Source organism: Saimiri boliviensis, chromosome 10 (genome assembly GCF_048565385.1).
Source record: "Saimiri boliviensis isolate mSaiBol1 chromosome 10, mSaiBol1.pri, whole genome shotgun sequence".
NCBI lineage: Eukaryota > Metazoa > Chordata > Mammalia > Primates > Cebidae > Saimiri > Saimiri boliviensis.
In genome coordinates this window covers 28,767,955-28,783,218 of record NC_133458.1, presented here as the reverse complement: position 1 = coordinate 28,783,218, position 15,264 = coordinate 28,767,955, and the positions used below count along the sequence as shown (strand labels likewise).

Sequence of the window (15,264 nt, the reverse complement as noted above, 5' to 3'; positions counted from 1 at the left end):
ACCTGATAAGGTTTACAAATCCTCAATATTTAAAATAGTATAGTGCCAGCATATGAATAGACAGTTCAAGACAATGTAAAATAAATTCTGAAATTGGCCCACTATAGTTAAGACTTTTGATTCTGAGAAAGGTGGCATTGTCCTCATGAATCTCAATGAGGCTTAAACTGACCCCCCTATTTAATAGCACAACCTTCCACCACATCCATCCCCAACATTCCTGCTCCCCCTTATCCTGTTCTTTTCTTTCTATAGCACTTAACACCTCCTAACACACTATATCATTTTTCTTTAATTGTTGGAATCTCCTTGCTTAAATGTACGCTTTTTATTTCATTCATTGATTTATTCCAAGCAGCTAGGATAATGCCCGCCATATATAGTAGATACTTAATAAATAATTGTTAAATGAATGAATCTCAAATCAGTAGTGAAAGATGTAACATACTAAACTATAAGTGACACGGGACAATTGATAGCCATTTGGGGAAATACAGACAAACACATTGGTTCTAGACTTTATCTCACAAACCAGGAAAAATCCTAGGTGGATTAAAGACTTAAATAGAAAGATAATAATCGTAAAAGCAGTTCAGGAAACCATGGGAAAATATTGTATAATCTTAGAATGGGGAAACTTTGTCAAAATATCATACAAAATCCCAAAGCCATAAATGAAAATACTATAAAACTACAGTAAACATATTCAAAGACAAATTTAAAACTAGGAAAAAAAAATCACAACTCAATCTTTCCAATATGAAAAGATTGCCTATAAAATAGATAAGAAAAAGGCCAGTAGCCTAATAGAAAAATTGGCAAATGTTGTGAATTAAAAATTTATAGAATAAAAAGCAATGAAGGAAATGAAAAGATACCCAATTAAAATTACATTGAGATACTGTTTTAAAAACTTTCAGCCTGATAAGTTCAAAAGCTTGATGACATACTGGGATGGTAGATCTATAAGAAGCACAAACTCTCAAACATTGTTGGTAGAAATATAAATTGGTATACTTGTTATGAAGCGCATTACAATGGTATCCATCACTATTTTTTTTTCAAATTATTTATTTGTTTTGAGACAGGGTCTCACTCTGTTACCCAGGCTGGAGTGCAGTGGCATGATCTTGGCTCAGTGCAACCTCTGCCTTCTAGGATCAAGTGATCCTCCTACCTCTGCCTCCTGAGAATCTGGGACCACAGGCATGTACCACCATGCCTGGCTAATTTTTTCTATTGTTTGTAGGGATGGCATTTCACCATATAGCCCAGGCTGGTCTCAAACTCCTGGATTCAAGTGATCTTGCCTCAGCCTCCCAAAGTGCTGGGATTATAGGCGTGAGCCACCACACCTGGCTCATATATATCCTTTCACACCAATTCTACTTTTTTTTGTGTGTGTGACATAGTCTTGCTCTGTCACCAGGCTGGAGTGCAGTGGTGTGATTTTGGTACACTGCAACCTCGCAATCCCTGGTTCAAGCAATTCTCCTGCCTCAGCCTCCTAAGTAGCTAGGATTACAGGCATGTGCCACCATGCCCAGCTACTTTTTATATTTTTAGTAGAGATGGGGTTTTACCATGTTGGCCATGATGGTCTCAATCTCCTGATCTCATGAGCCACCTGCCTCAGTTTCCCAACAATTCTACTTCTGAGAATTTATTCTTGTTACCAATCAGGATTAGCTAGGTTAAGTTGAGGTAATAAACAATCTCAAAATATTGATGGCTTAAAATTACAAAGGGCTTTTTTAAATGTCTCACTAGAGTCATGGAAAGACTATCCTTTAAAACATATCTAAAGTGGCCTTGCCCTGTTACTCATGCCTGTAATAGCAATTTGGGAGGCCAAGGCTGGTGGATCACCCGAGGTCAGGAGTTCGAGGCCAGCCTGACCAACATGGAGAAACCCTGTCTCTACTAAAAATACAAAAAAAAAAAAAAAAAAAAAAAATTAGCTGGGCGTGGTGGTTCATGCCTGTAATCCCAGCTACTCAGAAGGCTGAGGCAGGAGAATTGCTTGAACCTGGGAGGCGGAGGTCGCGGTGAGCCAAGATCACACCAGTGCACTCCAGCCTGGGCAATAGGAGCAAAATTCCATCTCAAAAGAAAAGAAAAGTTTTAATAATTGCTGTGTTTAACAACTGGCTTGTAACATTCCTGAAAATGCAACAGCCAGCTCTCATGACCTCTTTTGGTCTGGCTCTAGCACACAACTGTGTCACTGCCTTCTCCTTTGCCCACTGTTTCCAAATAAATAAGCCTGTTTAGTTAATAGGTGTTTATTTCTTTAAAAAAAAAAATCTCCTTTTATCCCATGAGAGGGGGTAGGGAAGAGGAACTCCCTTTCTCTTACCCTTAGACTTCTCTGAGCAGGTGAACAAGTCACACGGAAGTTTTGTGACAGGCTTCACTGGGAGGCAAGAGAATGAAAGCCTGTGTGTTCCCCAGAGACTTTCTTGCATCTGGCCAGCTTACTGCTGTCTTGGCATAACTTTGGGAGGGTCATATTCCCCATTTGGGGTATGACTGAATGTTTAAAAAGTGGAATAGGCTGCATTACTGCTGGTTAGTTGGTGGAAAGAGGGAGAAAAGAGCCTGGCACATCCAGTGTCCTTCCTCTCCTCTCCTATTTTTTTTTTTTCCTTTTCTGTTGTCACCATCACATTCCTTGATGTCATTCCTGCCATTGTGAGCCGACAGGCCCTCCCGGCTCTGGTGGACAGCCCGTAAGTAAGGAGGGGAGAAAGAGCTGGGGAGGTGGGGGCAGATCACATCAACATCTTGCCGTTGGGCTGGGTCTACGTGGAGCCCCAGAAATGTTCCCCAGCCCATTCTTCCCAAGAATCAATGAGTAAAATCAGGGGCTTCCCACCTGAGGTCAGGGAACCAGGCCCTGGCGTGGAACTTGGGGTGGAAAATGGCCTTCTTTGTCAACTAATTCATTCTCCAGAATTCAACTTGTTCTCCGACTCGGTGGTGTTTGAAAGCAACTTTATCCAGGTACCCTCGTGGCACTCAGGGCCAGCTGTCTTTCTCTTTCCAAAACTTGTTCCTAGGGGATGGTTAGGTTTGAAAGCCCTGAGGAGGATAAAGAAGCCACCAAAGCTAGAGAAAACCAGAGGGTCTGGGTCCCATGTTCACCTCCATTTATGCCTGTGGTATATTGAGGATCCCTGCAGGTCGTCTGCTTTAAGGAAATCGATTTATACCTTACAAAAGGAGAGATCAGAGCTCAGTCTCCAGGCGGGATTCACAGGCCCTTTCTGGGCTACTTGTCCAAACTGTATGGTTACAGGAAATGAAGGTTGCTGTTAGAAACTCTGCTCTGAAATCCAACTTCCTCACTCTGGGATGGTTTAGAAACAGCCTTATTTGAAAGCAAAGACACTGGGTAAATAGGGCTTACCCAGATCCTACCATTCCCAAAGAGCAGTGGTGACATGACCAATGGAAGTGAGCCTGGGATGGAGCCACTGGGAGTGGAGGGTGATCGTTTTCGTTAAGTATCAAGTCTTACAGGTGCTGCCTGTCTCCCTCTAGCGGTCTAGCCTGAACCCGCGCTCCTGTGCAGGAGAGCATAACCAGTTAATCAGCCGGTGAGCACACACCAAACATCTACTGCATGCAGAGCAGGAGGTGCAGGGAAAGATCAGAGAGTGTCCCTGGCCAGGAAGCGTATGAGTTTAGTTTACCTGTTATTTGGTACCTGTCTAAGCAAATTGTATGTCAGAGAGTTTGGGCCAGCTGATGTCCCAGACATGGCTGCAGAGAGCGTTAAAGGCATTCTTTCTGGACTTTGTCTGAAGGCTTTCCAGAAGGGTCTTAAGCCATTCTTTAAGAGACTGCTGAGATTTTGGTAAGTGGAAGAGCAGCGGGGAGTATATCCCAGACAGAGTGGCTTCAGAGTACCTGAGGAAAGGCAGGGAGACTGGAATGCAGGGAGGTCTGCAAGACACAGACCCATTCAAATGGAGGGGGAAAATGGCCAGGGGTTATAGGAGAGAAGGTGGGAACAGTTGGAGGTGGGTATTGGGCTTCATTTAGAGACTCTTTACAGAGCAATGAGCTACTCCCTGATGGAGTCTTCAGATTTTGGAGAGCTGTGTTTATGGCTCCTGCTGCTCCTGTGCGGCCCCGGGGAGATGTGTAGTTGGGTGATCAGCTGGCAAATCTGGGGTGAGCTCATTCCTAACATCCTTGATGGAGACAGAGCAGTAACACTGGAAATCCAGTCTCAGGATCTAATTTCTAGTTATTTCTATTGGGGAGTAATGATTTGGCTGCAAATATGTTCTCTTAATGTTTTTTTTTTTTTTTTTTTTTTTTTTTTTTTTTTTTTTTTTTTTTTTTTTTTTTAGAGAGAGAGAGAGAGAGAGTCTTGCTCCAACACCCAGGCTGGAGTGCAGTGACGCGATCTTAGCTCACTGCAACCTCCGCCTCCCAGGTTCAAGCAATTCTCCTGTCTCCGCCTCCTGAGTAGCTAGTCTGTAGATGCCTGCCACCACGCCTGGCTAATTTTTGTATTTTTAGTAGAGATGGGGTTTCACCTTGTTGGTCAGTCTGGCCTTGAACTCCTGACCTCAGGAGATCTGTCCTCCTCAGCCTCCCAAAATGCTGGGATTACAGGCATGAGCTACAGCACCTGGCCTCTTAATGTGTTTTCCTTGGCCTGATATTAAAACTGTTTAGCTTATCTGAATGGACACTAAGTGACCAAGGCAGCAGCAAACTCAGAACCTGCTAGGGAGAGGCTGACTCCCACAGTAAAGTTCAAAGTTTGATTTTTTAAAGAAATGTTTTGATAGAGACAAAGTCTCACTATGTTGCCCAGGCTGGTCTTGAACTCCTGGCTTCAAGTGATCCTCCTGCTTTGGACTCCCAAAGTGCTGGGATTATAGGCATAAATAACCACACAGCTCAAAGTTTACTTGAAATGATGCAATCCACATATTAGTTATAGTTATCATTGTCACAGTGCAGTTACACTGCTTCCTCTCTCCCGTCTCCTCCACATCACCATCACTATCATCTTCCCAAAGCAGCATCACCCACAAACATTTATTGGGCACGTACTCTCAATGTGTGCAATCCTCTGTGTTTTGCAGAGGACATGAATTTCATTCCTCAACATGGACTCCAAGAAGTGTCACTTTTTTTTTTTTTTTTCCCCAAAATCAAAAATCACTTTTCTTGGAACACCATCTGGTCAGGCTGGTGGGAAATTACATTTCAGTCATCCCCTGGGCTTTCCCCTGTCCCCACTTCCACCAAGGACTGTGCAGTGGTGTTGATGGTTTTACAAAGTCTAGAACATTGACTGGGCATAGTGGCTTGTGTCTGTAATCCCAGCACTTTGGGAGGGTGAGAGGAGAGGGTCAAACAGGAATTTGACACTAGTCTGGGCAACATAGTGAGACCCTATTCTCTATTTTCTTATTTATTTATTTATTTATTTTTTGAGACGGAGTTTCACTCTTGTTGCCCAGGCTGGAGTACAGCGGCATGATCTCAGCTCACTGCAACTTTGCCTCCTGAGTTCAAGCGATTCTCCTGCCTCAGCCTCCCCAGTAGCTTGTATTATAGGCATGCACCTCCACGCCTGGCTAACTTTGTATTTTTGGTAGAGACAGGATTTCTCCATGTTGGTCAGGCTGGTCTCGAACTCCTGACCTCAAGTGACCTGCCCGCCTCAGCCTCCCAAAGTGCTGGGATTACAGGCATGAGCCACAGCACCTGGCCCCATTTTCTAAAAAAGGTGTAGAGCATTGGAAGAAGGCCCTCTGGCCTTGGGAACATAGGGGTCCCTCCTCATACATTCCTTACCAGGGTCCCTGTGGCTCCTTAGTGGCCATACCTCTGGTGCTTTTCTGCCAGCCATGCACAGTGAGGTGGGGGGTGTCTTAGCTGAGACATTGTGCCCAGTGCCAGGCCATGCATCCAGTCTTTCTGTCCTGCGACAGCCTCCTAGTGCTTCCAGAGAATAGGTCCTCATTCCACTCGAGACCCAGCAACAAGATGGCCCCTTCCTCACCCTGGGATTAGTGCTCCAAACCTCCCTCAACTCAAGCTCTCTGGGTCTTCCCCATTCAACAGCTCTTTCCTCACTTTCCTCCCCTTCCGGACTTTTTTCACACAATCTCCCTTCTAGGCCACTAGAAACCAGGGCCAGCTTCTCCTACCCAAGGGTGGGGAATGAGAACTTCAATGCCACTCAGCTTTTTCTTGCTAGTGCGTCTTTTTGCAGTTAGATACAACAGAGGACACAGAGAAGGATAACACAGGGCTCCTGAGGCCAAGGACCTCGAAGTCTATTTGGGGAAACCAACGGAAAGGATCAACAGCAGGTCAGGGCCCAGCCCCGTGTACCGTACACCTGCCCCCAGATGAAGCATCCCTTTCCAGCATCTGTGTCTTTCCACATCTTGTTTTCTGCTTCTTTCTGACCCATGTACCTCGGGCTGATTTCTAGGTCACTAAGCCCGGGAACTGGAAAGATGTCTGTGAAAGGTCTACCACCGTGATCCTTGGGGTGACCTCCTCAGTACCCTCCCTGCCACTCCCCAATGTCCTCCTGATGGCCAATGTTACCTGGCCCCGGGGTCCGTTTTCCACCTGGAACACACCTGGTGATGCCCCAGTCATCACCCTCAGCAGGTAAGGCTTGAGGGAGGGGCTGGAAGGGATGGAATGATTGACTGGGATATGCATTGCTTTGTAGCTGGATTTTAGATCAAAAGAAAGGACAGCGTTCTTTAGTGCATAAACTCTGTAGAACTCACTCATTCATTTGTTTAGCAAGCATGTATGTATGTACATATGTATGTATGTATGTATTTGGAGACAGAGTTCCACTCTTTGTTGCCCAGGCTGGAGTGCAGTGGTGCAATTTTGGCTCACTGCAACCTCCGCCACCTGGCTTCAAGCGATTCTCCTGCCTCAGCCTCCTGAGTAGCTGGATTATAGGTATGTGCCACCACAACAGCTAATTTTGTATTTTTAGTAGAGACAGGGTTTCTCCATGTTAGTCAGGCTGGTCTTGAACTCCTGACCTCAGGTGATCCATCCACCTCTCGGCCTCCCAAACTGCTGGGATTACAGGTGTGTGCCACCATGCCCGGCCTAGCAAGTATTTATTTAGTGTCTGTATATACCAAGCAACTGTGCTTTGTGCAGGGATAGGGCAGTATGCACTCTTTGTCTAGAGCCTCGTTTTTGAGAATCTTGGCTTCCTTTTGTGTAAGAGAGAGAGAGAGAGAGAGAGAGAGAGAGTGTGTGTGTGTGTGTGTAGACACATTTCCATGTCTTTTAAAATCTCTTTTTAAATATCATTTTGATAATTTCTATTCAGTAATATGAAAGAATTAAAATGTACTTGACCAGTCCCTTAATATTAGACATTTAAAAATGTTTCTTTTGTCAATATAGAGGGGGTTTCCAAGGAAAATGTGAGGATATAAAAGTCAAGCAAAACTATGAAGTGCTGAGATTGAAAAAAAAAAACTAGATATACGGGAGACATCCAGCCTTTCCTTGCCCTTTCAACACAGTAAATCAGGATATAGGGAGAAAGAGTCCTAGAAATTGAGTCAGGAAATCTTAGTTCCAGGTTATACTTAATAAGATCTAAACTTGGGCAAATCACTTAGCCTCTCTTAGCCTCAGCCTCGAAATCTGTAAAGTGGAATTAATTTTACTTATCTTGGCAAGACACAGTGGCTCACATCTGTAAATCTAGCTCTTTGGGAGGCCAAGGTGGGAGGATCACTTGAAGCCAGGAGTTCAAAACCAACCTGGGCAACATAGGGAGATCTGTTTCTACCAAAAACTTCCCAAAAAAATTAGCTGGGCATACTGGCACACACCTGTATTCCTACTAAAGTCCTGGCAGTTGGAGAGGAGTCAGCCTTAGCAATCACCCGCACTTTCATTACACGAGTTTTCTCCCTTCAGCATTCCCCAGGCAGAGAGGTAGGAGGCCAGTGATGCTGGTGGGCACCCACGTGGTCAATTGAAACCACAGGCTCCCCCATGGGAATGTCCTGATTATGCCCAGGCTTCTCCCCCTGAAGTATGTGGAGCTACGAATCTGTGACCGGCTCCGACGCATCCTGAGGGTTAGGACAGTGACCGAGAAGATCTACTACCTGAGGCTCCACGAAAAACACCCAGAGACTGTGTTTCAATTCTGGATCCGCTTGGTGAAAATTCTGCAGAAAGGCCTGTCCATCACCACCAAAGACCCAAGAATCGAATTCACTCACTGCCTGGTGCCCAAGATGCCCACCAGCTCCACGGAAACAACAGTAAGTGGGCCTCCCTCCGGGACCTATCGAGAAATAAGTATATATGTATATATGTAAGTGCGTGTGTGTGTGTGTGTGTGTGTGTGTGTGTGTGTGTGTGTAGACACATTTCCATGTCTTTTAAAAGCCTTTGTAAATATCATTTCGATAATTTCTATTCAGTAATATGAATTAAAATTTACTTAATCAGTTTCTAATGTTAGACATTTAGAAATCAATCTTTCTTTCTCTTTTTCTTTCTTTTTTTTTTTTGAGACGGAGTTTCGCTCTCGTTACCCAGGCTGGAGTGCAATGGCGCGATCTCGGCTCACCGCAACCTCCGCCTCCTGGGCTCAGGCAATTCTCCTGCCTCAGCCTCCTAAGTAGCTGGGATTACAGGCACGCGCCACCACGCCCAGCTAGTTTTTTGTATTTTTAGTAGAGACGGGGTTTCACCATGTTGACCAGGATGGTCTCGATCTCTTGACCTCGTGATCCACCCGCCTCAGCCTCCCAAAGTGCTGGGATTACAGGCTTGAGCCACCCCGCCTGGCCTTCTTTTTTTTTTTTTTGAGATAGAGCCTTGCTTGTCACCCAGGCAGGAGAGTAATCGTGTGATCTCAGATAACTGCAACTTCCACCTCCCAAGTTCAAGTGATTCTCCTGCCTCAGCCTCCAGAGTAGCTGGGATTACAGGCACATGCCACCACGCCCAGCTAACTTTTGTATTTTTAGTAGAGACAGGGTTTCACCATGTTGGCCAGGCTGGTCTCAAACTCCTGTCCTCAAGTGATCCACCCGCCTTGGCCCCCCAAAGTGCTGAAATTACAGGCATGAACCACTGTGCCTGGCCTTTATTTGTTTATTATTGTAAATAATGCTAAAACAAGTATTTATGTGTATTATCCACATTTCTGGTAATATTCTCAGATTGGTTTTTAGAAGTAGAATTCAAAAAGCATGAACACTTTCAAGGCTCTTAACACATATTACGGGACTATTTCCATACAGATCATACCAAATTATACTCTCACCAATATGAGTGTCTGTGGGCCAGGTGCAGTGGCTCATGCCTATAATCCCAGCACTTTGGGAGGCCGAGGCAGGTGGATCACCTGAGATCAGGATTTCAAGACCAGCCTGGTCAACATGGCGAAACCCTGTCTCTACTAAACATAGAAAAATTAGTCGGGCGTGGTGGTGGGCCCCCGTAATGATACTGGGGAGGCTGAGGCAGGAGAATCGCTTAAACTGGGGAAGCGAAGGTTGCAGTGAGCCAAAATCGTACCACTGCACTCCAGCCTGGGCAAAAGAGTGAAACTCTGTCTCAAAAAAAAAAAAAATTAGTAGCTGTGTCACTGTGTATTCTGTTACAATTGAGCAGTAAATGTTTTAATAAATTTCCTAATATAATAGCTTAAAAAAAGGGGGCATCTCTTTGATTTTCAATGAGTTTCAGCCTTGTTATGTCTATATCCATATATAACTATTGTTACATTGTTAGGTATTTATAGCTCTCTCCATATATAACACAAGCTTGTTTATATATATTATATATGTCAATGCCACATATGTATATATACTATATATACAATGCCATATATGTATATACATGTATATATACAATGCCATATATGTATATATGTATTTATGGCATTGTTGTGTTCTTTGGCCATTTTTCTATTGGCAATCTTGTGTTTCTCTAAATTGATTTGTAAAATAAAACTTTTGATACATCTGGATTTTCGATCCTTTAATTACAAGCCTTTGCAGATATTTCCTCAAGTATTTGCCCTTCTTCTCTGGTTTATTTGGGGTATGTCTTTGACACACATAAGGCCTTTCCGGGTCCTGCTTGGTGTAGAAGCACAGGAAGGAAGGCCAATAGAAAAGACTGTCCAAAACCTTCAGATTTCAGAATCTAAATGCTTTTCTTCTCTCACTTCAGTTGTGTGTTTCATGTATGTTGTCACTGACTTTGAGGGTCAGCAGTTTTACAGCCTGACAGCTCTGCCTCTGAATGTTCAGATCTGCGCTCTGGACAGAGCAGCCACCGTAGTTGACCAGGGAGTGTGTGCGACCCTGCCAGGGGTCCCGTTTTTTTTGTCTGATGATTCCGGGGGCTTAATGCTGAAGGAACAGATTTCCAGGGCTAGGCTGTGAAACTCAACTGCGATAGGGGTTTGTGATATTACAAAGTTATCCCCTGAGGAGGCCAAGAACACTCTCAGCAGACACCTGACTCTAAATTTCTCCATCCAGCCTGAAAACAGCCTCCTGTCAACCTCCCAGCCCAGTGAGACTCTCATGCTGCTGGCGGCTGAGCAAACCAGTGGCAGTTTCTCACAGCTCTCAGGAAAGCCCCAGCTCACAGCAGACAGGTGGGTGCTTCGTGGGGTCCCTTCCTCCAGCGTGAAGTCATGGGGTCAATGACACCTTTTACCAACCTAGCTCAGTTCCTTTGTATTCTAGATAGTCATGCACATGGCTTTTTCTGTCAAAAAAAAAAAAAAAAAAAAAAAAAAGCCATGTGCATGACTTATCTAGAACACAGGCTTACATTTATTATAAGCCTGTCTTTGAAAACAAGGATGTTGGCTCTTTGATCTGGATATTCACTCCCAAGGCAAACCCCAGTGTTTTCTAATGACAGGTGTTCAATAAAAGGAGTGAGGGATGAGAAAATTAATGCAAAGAAGCGTAAGCTGACAAAGCAGACTCATGGTGGAGTTAGCTATTGACTATTTCCAACCCAAGCTTACAAGGGTCCCTGGGGTAAAACCCTAATTCTCTCAGCCTCATCTGCCTCATCTTCTTCTTTTATTTTATTTTATTATCATTATTATTATTATTTTTGGAGACAGAGTTTCACTCTTGTAGCCTAGGCTGGAGTACAATGGCCTGATCTCTCGGCTCACTGCAACCTCCGCCTTCTGTGTTCAAGCGATTGTCCCACCTCAGCCTCCCAAGTAGCTGGGATTACAGGTGCCCGCCACTGCACCCACGTAACATTTTGTACTTTTTGTTTGTTCATTTTTGAGAAGGCGTCTTGCTCTGTCACCCAGGCTAGAGTGCAGTGGCACCATCTCAGCTCACTGCAACCTCTGCCTCCTGGATTCAAGCAGTTCTCCTGCCTCAGTCTCCTGAGTAGCTGGGATTACATGCGCCTGCCACTGAGCCTGGCTAATTTTTATATTTTTAGTAGAGACAGTGTTTCACCATGTTAGCCAGGCTGGACTCAAACTCCTGACCCTGTGATCACCAGCCTTGGCCTCCCAAAGTGCTGGGATTACAGGCATGAGCCACCATGCCTGGCCAATTTTTTGTATTTTTAGTAGAGGAGGGGTTTCACCATGTTGGACAGGCTGGTCTCGAATTCCTGACCTCAGGTGATCCACCCACCTAGGCCTCCCAAAGTTCTGGGAATACAGGCATGAACCACTGCACCCAGCCCCCACCTGCCTCTTCTGCAAAATGGACAGAATAAGGGAAACAACCAGTAGCTCCAATTTTTCATTAATTTACTAACGAATAATTGTATTAGATTCTTTCTGTAACAAGTGTTAGAAACTCAAAGCAAGATAGTGCAACCAATATGCTGAACAAGTGCAACTTGCAGGGTATCATCAGAATGCAAATTTATTTTGTCTGCCCTTCATAACTTTTTCAGTGGGAGAAGTTTTCCTCTTGCCCCTGGATAAAAGCTGGCTTTCTGGGCAGGCCACATAGCATATGGGTTCTCTCTGAGAATATAAAATGTCCTTTGTCCCATTTAAATTGCAAAAGCAGCCTCAATTCTGAAATTAAAATGTCTAATGTCTAAAAATTATCAAAACTCTGAACTTATTACACCTTCTCCTTAGCTCCCTATCAAGGTGACCCTTCCTAGAGGGGAACTGGGTTGTCACTCTTCTTTTTCTGTTTCCTGTTTAAAGTTAACTTTTTTCCTCTTAGGAGCTTCCTTCCTTCCTTTCTCTCTCTCTCTCTCTCTCTCTCTCTCTCTCTCTCTCTCTCTTTCTTTTTCTTTCTTTCTTTCTCTTTTTTCCTCCCCTCTGCTCTCCTTTCCTTTCCTTTCAACAGTATCTCACTGTGTTGCCCAGGCTGGAGTATAGTGCCATGATCTTGGCTCAATACAGCCTCAATTTCCTAGGCTTAGGCAATCCTCCTGCCTCGGCCTCCCGAGTAGCTGGGACTCCAGGCACACAGCATCATGCCTGACTATTTTTTATTTTTTTTAGTAGAGACAAGGTCTTGCTATGTTGCAAGACCTCAAACTCCTGAGCTCAAGTGATTCTCCCACCTTGCCTCCTAAAGTGCTGGAATTACAGTCATGAGCCATCACAGCTGGCCAGGAGTTTTCTTGGGTTCTTTGAAATCTCTTTTTGACCCCTCAACTGCAACACTTCCCTTTCATCTGGCCACCCAGCAACTACCTGCCCCCTCCCCTGGCCAGCTGTGGCTCTGCAGGGTCCATGCCATCCCAAGCACTAGCTATCCCATCACCCCTTTAAGGAGTCCTCTTGGGTAGGGCTTACAGTGGCTCCAGGCTTGTATGTACTTTCTCTCTCTCTCTCTCTCTCTCTCTCTCTCTCTCTCTCTCTCTCTCTCTGGCACAGTCTACATCTGGTCCTCAGGAAACATCCCCTCCTATTTTGACCAGGCACTGGAGAGGAAGACCTTGCTTCCTAGACACAGAAGCAACTGTTCTCCCACAGCCCAGGAGCCACAGCTCAAGCTCCCTGGGTTGTCCCAGGAAGGCCCTCTCTTTCAGCTAGAGGAGAAGGAGCCAGCAGCTCTTTACAAAGGACTCTCCCCATGTGACAGCCCAAGCCCTTGGTTACCAAGGCTGGCAATCCCTCAGGCAGCCCAGCTCACTCTCACTTCCCTGATCGTAAATTTTTGGTCTCCTGGATTTTGTCTTTGAGTCATAATACGTTAGCTTCTCAACACATTGCAGCAATGCTTAAGGTTCGAAGAGTTGTTTGTTCCTCCAGCAGGGCAGGCCTTGGCTCCCGGCTCCCTCCTCCTCTCCTCTGTAGCCTTCTCTCCTCAGGTTGCCTTTAACATCATTCCACATATGCATATTGTTACTGCCCCGCATTTCCATATTTCTACATACGTTCAAGGCACTGATGCTGGAAAAAGGCATAATTAGAAAGTGGGTGGTGGCCGGGCGCGGTGGCTCACACCTGTAATCCCAGCACTTTGGGAGGCCGAGGCGGGTGGATCATGAGGTCAAGAGATTGAGACCATCCTGGTCAACATGGCGAAACCCCGTCTCTACTAAAAATACAAAAATTAGCTGGGCATGGTGGTGCACGCCTGTAGTCCCAGCTACTAGGGAGGCTGAGGCAGGAGAATTGCTTGAACCCAGGAGGCAGAGGTTGCGGTGAGCCGAGATCGTGCCATTGCACTCCAGCCTGGGTAACAAGAGCGAAACCCCGTCTCCAAAAAAAAAAAAAAAAAAAAGAAAGTGGGTGGTTTGTTTTGTTTTGTTTTGTTTTGAGATGGAGTCTTGCTCTGCCACCCAGGCTGGAGTGCAGTGGCACCATCTCGGCTCACTGCAAGCTCTGCCTCCTGGGTTCAAGTGATTCTCTTGCCTCAGCCTCCTGAATAGCTGGGATTACAGGTACGTGACACCGTGCCCAGCTAATTTTTGTATTTTTAGTAGAGACAGCATTTCACCATGTTGGCCAGGCTGGGCTCGAACTCCTGACCTCAAGTGATCCACCCACCTCGGCCTCCCAAAGTGCTAGTATTACAGGGGTGAGCCACTGTGTCCAACCGAAAGTGATTTTTAAGTTAAATTTTAACAGTGTTTTCTTTTTCTTCTGTTGCTTTCAATAACCCCAAAATTCCCTGGCCTCCAACAGGAACAATGACACTGCCATTGAAACAGGCAATTACGGAAGCTGTAAGATACCCTCACCAGCGGCATCTCCAATCAATTTCAATATATCCATGCGAGCTGCTTTGAGCCACAGCCTCTGGGAATAAGAGGACCCTCATGAGCACTTTCTATAAGTTCCTGCGGCCAGTTCCCTAGGAGAGCACTTCTTGGGACTCTGACACCAGACAAAACATGCTCTTCCTGGCATGGGTGTACTTGCTACCACCTCTGATAACACTCCTTTCCCACTGTGGGTCAGAGGACCATGGGAGAGGTAAGATGGTGTTTCCAACAAGGTGCTTCTGTACTTCTGCCAATAAACCTCCAAGTGAGTCTCTAATTGTTGTAGGTTGTGCTATTGGGAGGCTCCAGGTTGGGAAAGGACTGACTGAGAGCAGGAGCACAGTTTTTGGAAAAATAGGTGGGAAAAACTACTGTCTGTGTATCTGTCCATTCTTGCATTTTTATAAAGAGGTACCTGAGGCTGGGTATTATTTATTTATTTATTTATTTATGATGGGATCTCGCTCTGTCGCCACGCTGGAGTGCAGTGGTGAGATCTCAGCTCTCTGTAACCTCCGCCTCCTGGATTCAAGCAATTCTCATGCCTCAGCCTCCCGAGTAGCTAGGATTACAGGCATGAAGCACCACCCTCAGCTGGTTTTTGTATTTTTAGTAGAGATGGGGTTTCACCATGTTGGTCAGGATGGTCTCGATATCCTGACCTTGTGATCCTCCTGCCTCGGCCTCCCAAAGTGCTGGGATTAGAGGTGTGAGCCACTGCACCCACCCCGCCTCCCTGGTTTCTTTCTTACCTATGTATTCCAAAACTTCTAGACCAAACGGTAAACTTAAATGCCACAAGCATACCCTATGTACAAAAATGAGAGAAGGATTAATTTAAATAGCTTACATCACTGCAAAGAAAGAAATACAGGTGGAAGTTTTAGTTCTTGTTTTGGCTTCTTGGTTTTAAGTCAGTAGTAGTTGTTATTTATGACTTCCCTCCTATACTACCATTCCAGGTACCTCTTGCTTTGACCGACTTCTTTCCCTGGTAGGGAGTCCACAGACTTTCACTCCTGA

General features: G+C 45.2%; 1 protein-coding gene across 2 annotated transcripts; it reads left to right on the top strand.

Annotated features, from left to right (window-relative positions):
- Positions 1 to 4,371: 4,371 nt before the first annotated feature.
- GARIN1A (golgi associated RAB2 interactor 1A) lies at positions 4,372 to 14,706 on the top strand. Of its 2 annotated transcripts, none has more exons than XM_003921011.4 (4): positions 4,372 to 6,660; positions 8,060 to 8,309; positions 10,551 to 10,669; positions 14,162 to 14,706. In XM_003921011.4, the coding sequence occupies exons 1-4, from the start codon at positions 6,581 to 6,583 to the stop codon at positions 14,283 to 14,285; spliced, it is 573 nt and encodes a 190-aa protein (XP_003921060.2). In that variant the 5' UTR covers positions 4,372 to 6,580; the 3' UTR covers positions 14,286 to 14,706. The 2 variants fall into 2 exon arrangements, with proteins under 2 accessions (XP_003921060.2, XP_074235200.1); XM_074379099.1 differs by having other exon boundaries at positions 6,603 to 6,660; positions 7,957 to 8,309.
- Positions 14,707 to 15,264: the final 558 nt, after the last annotated feature.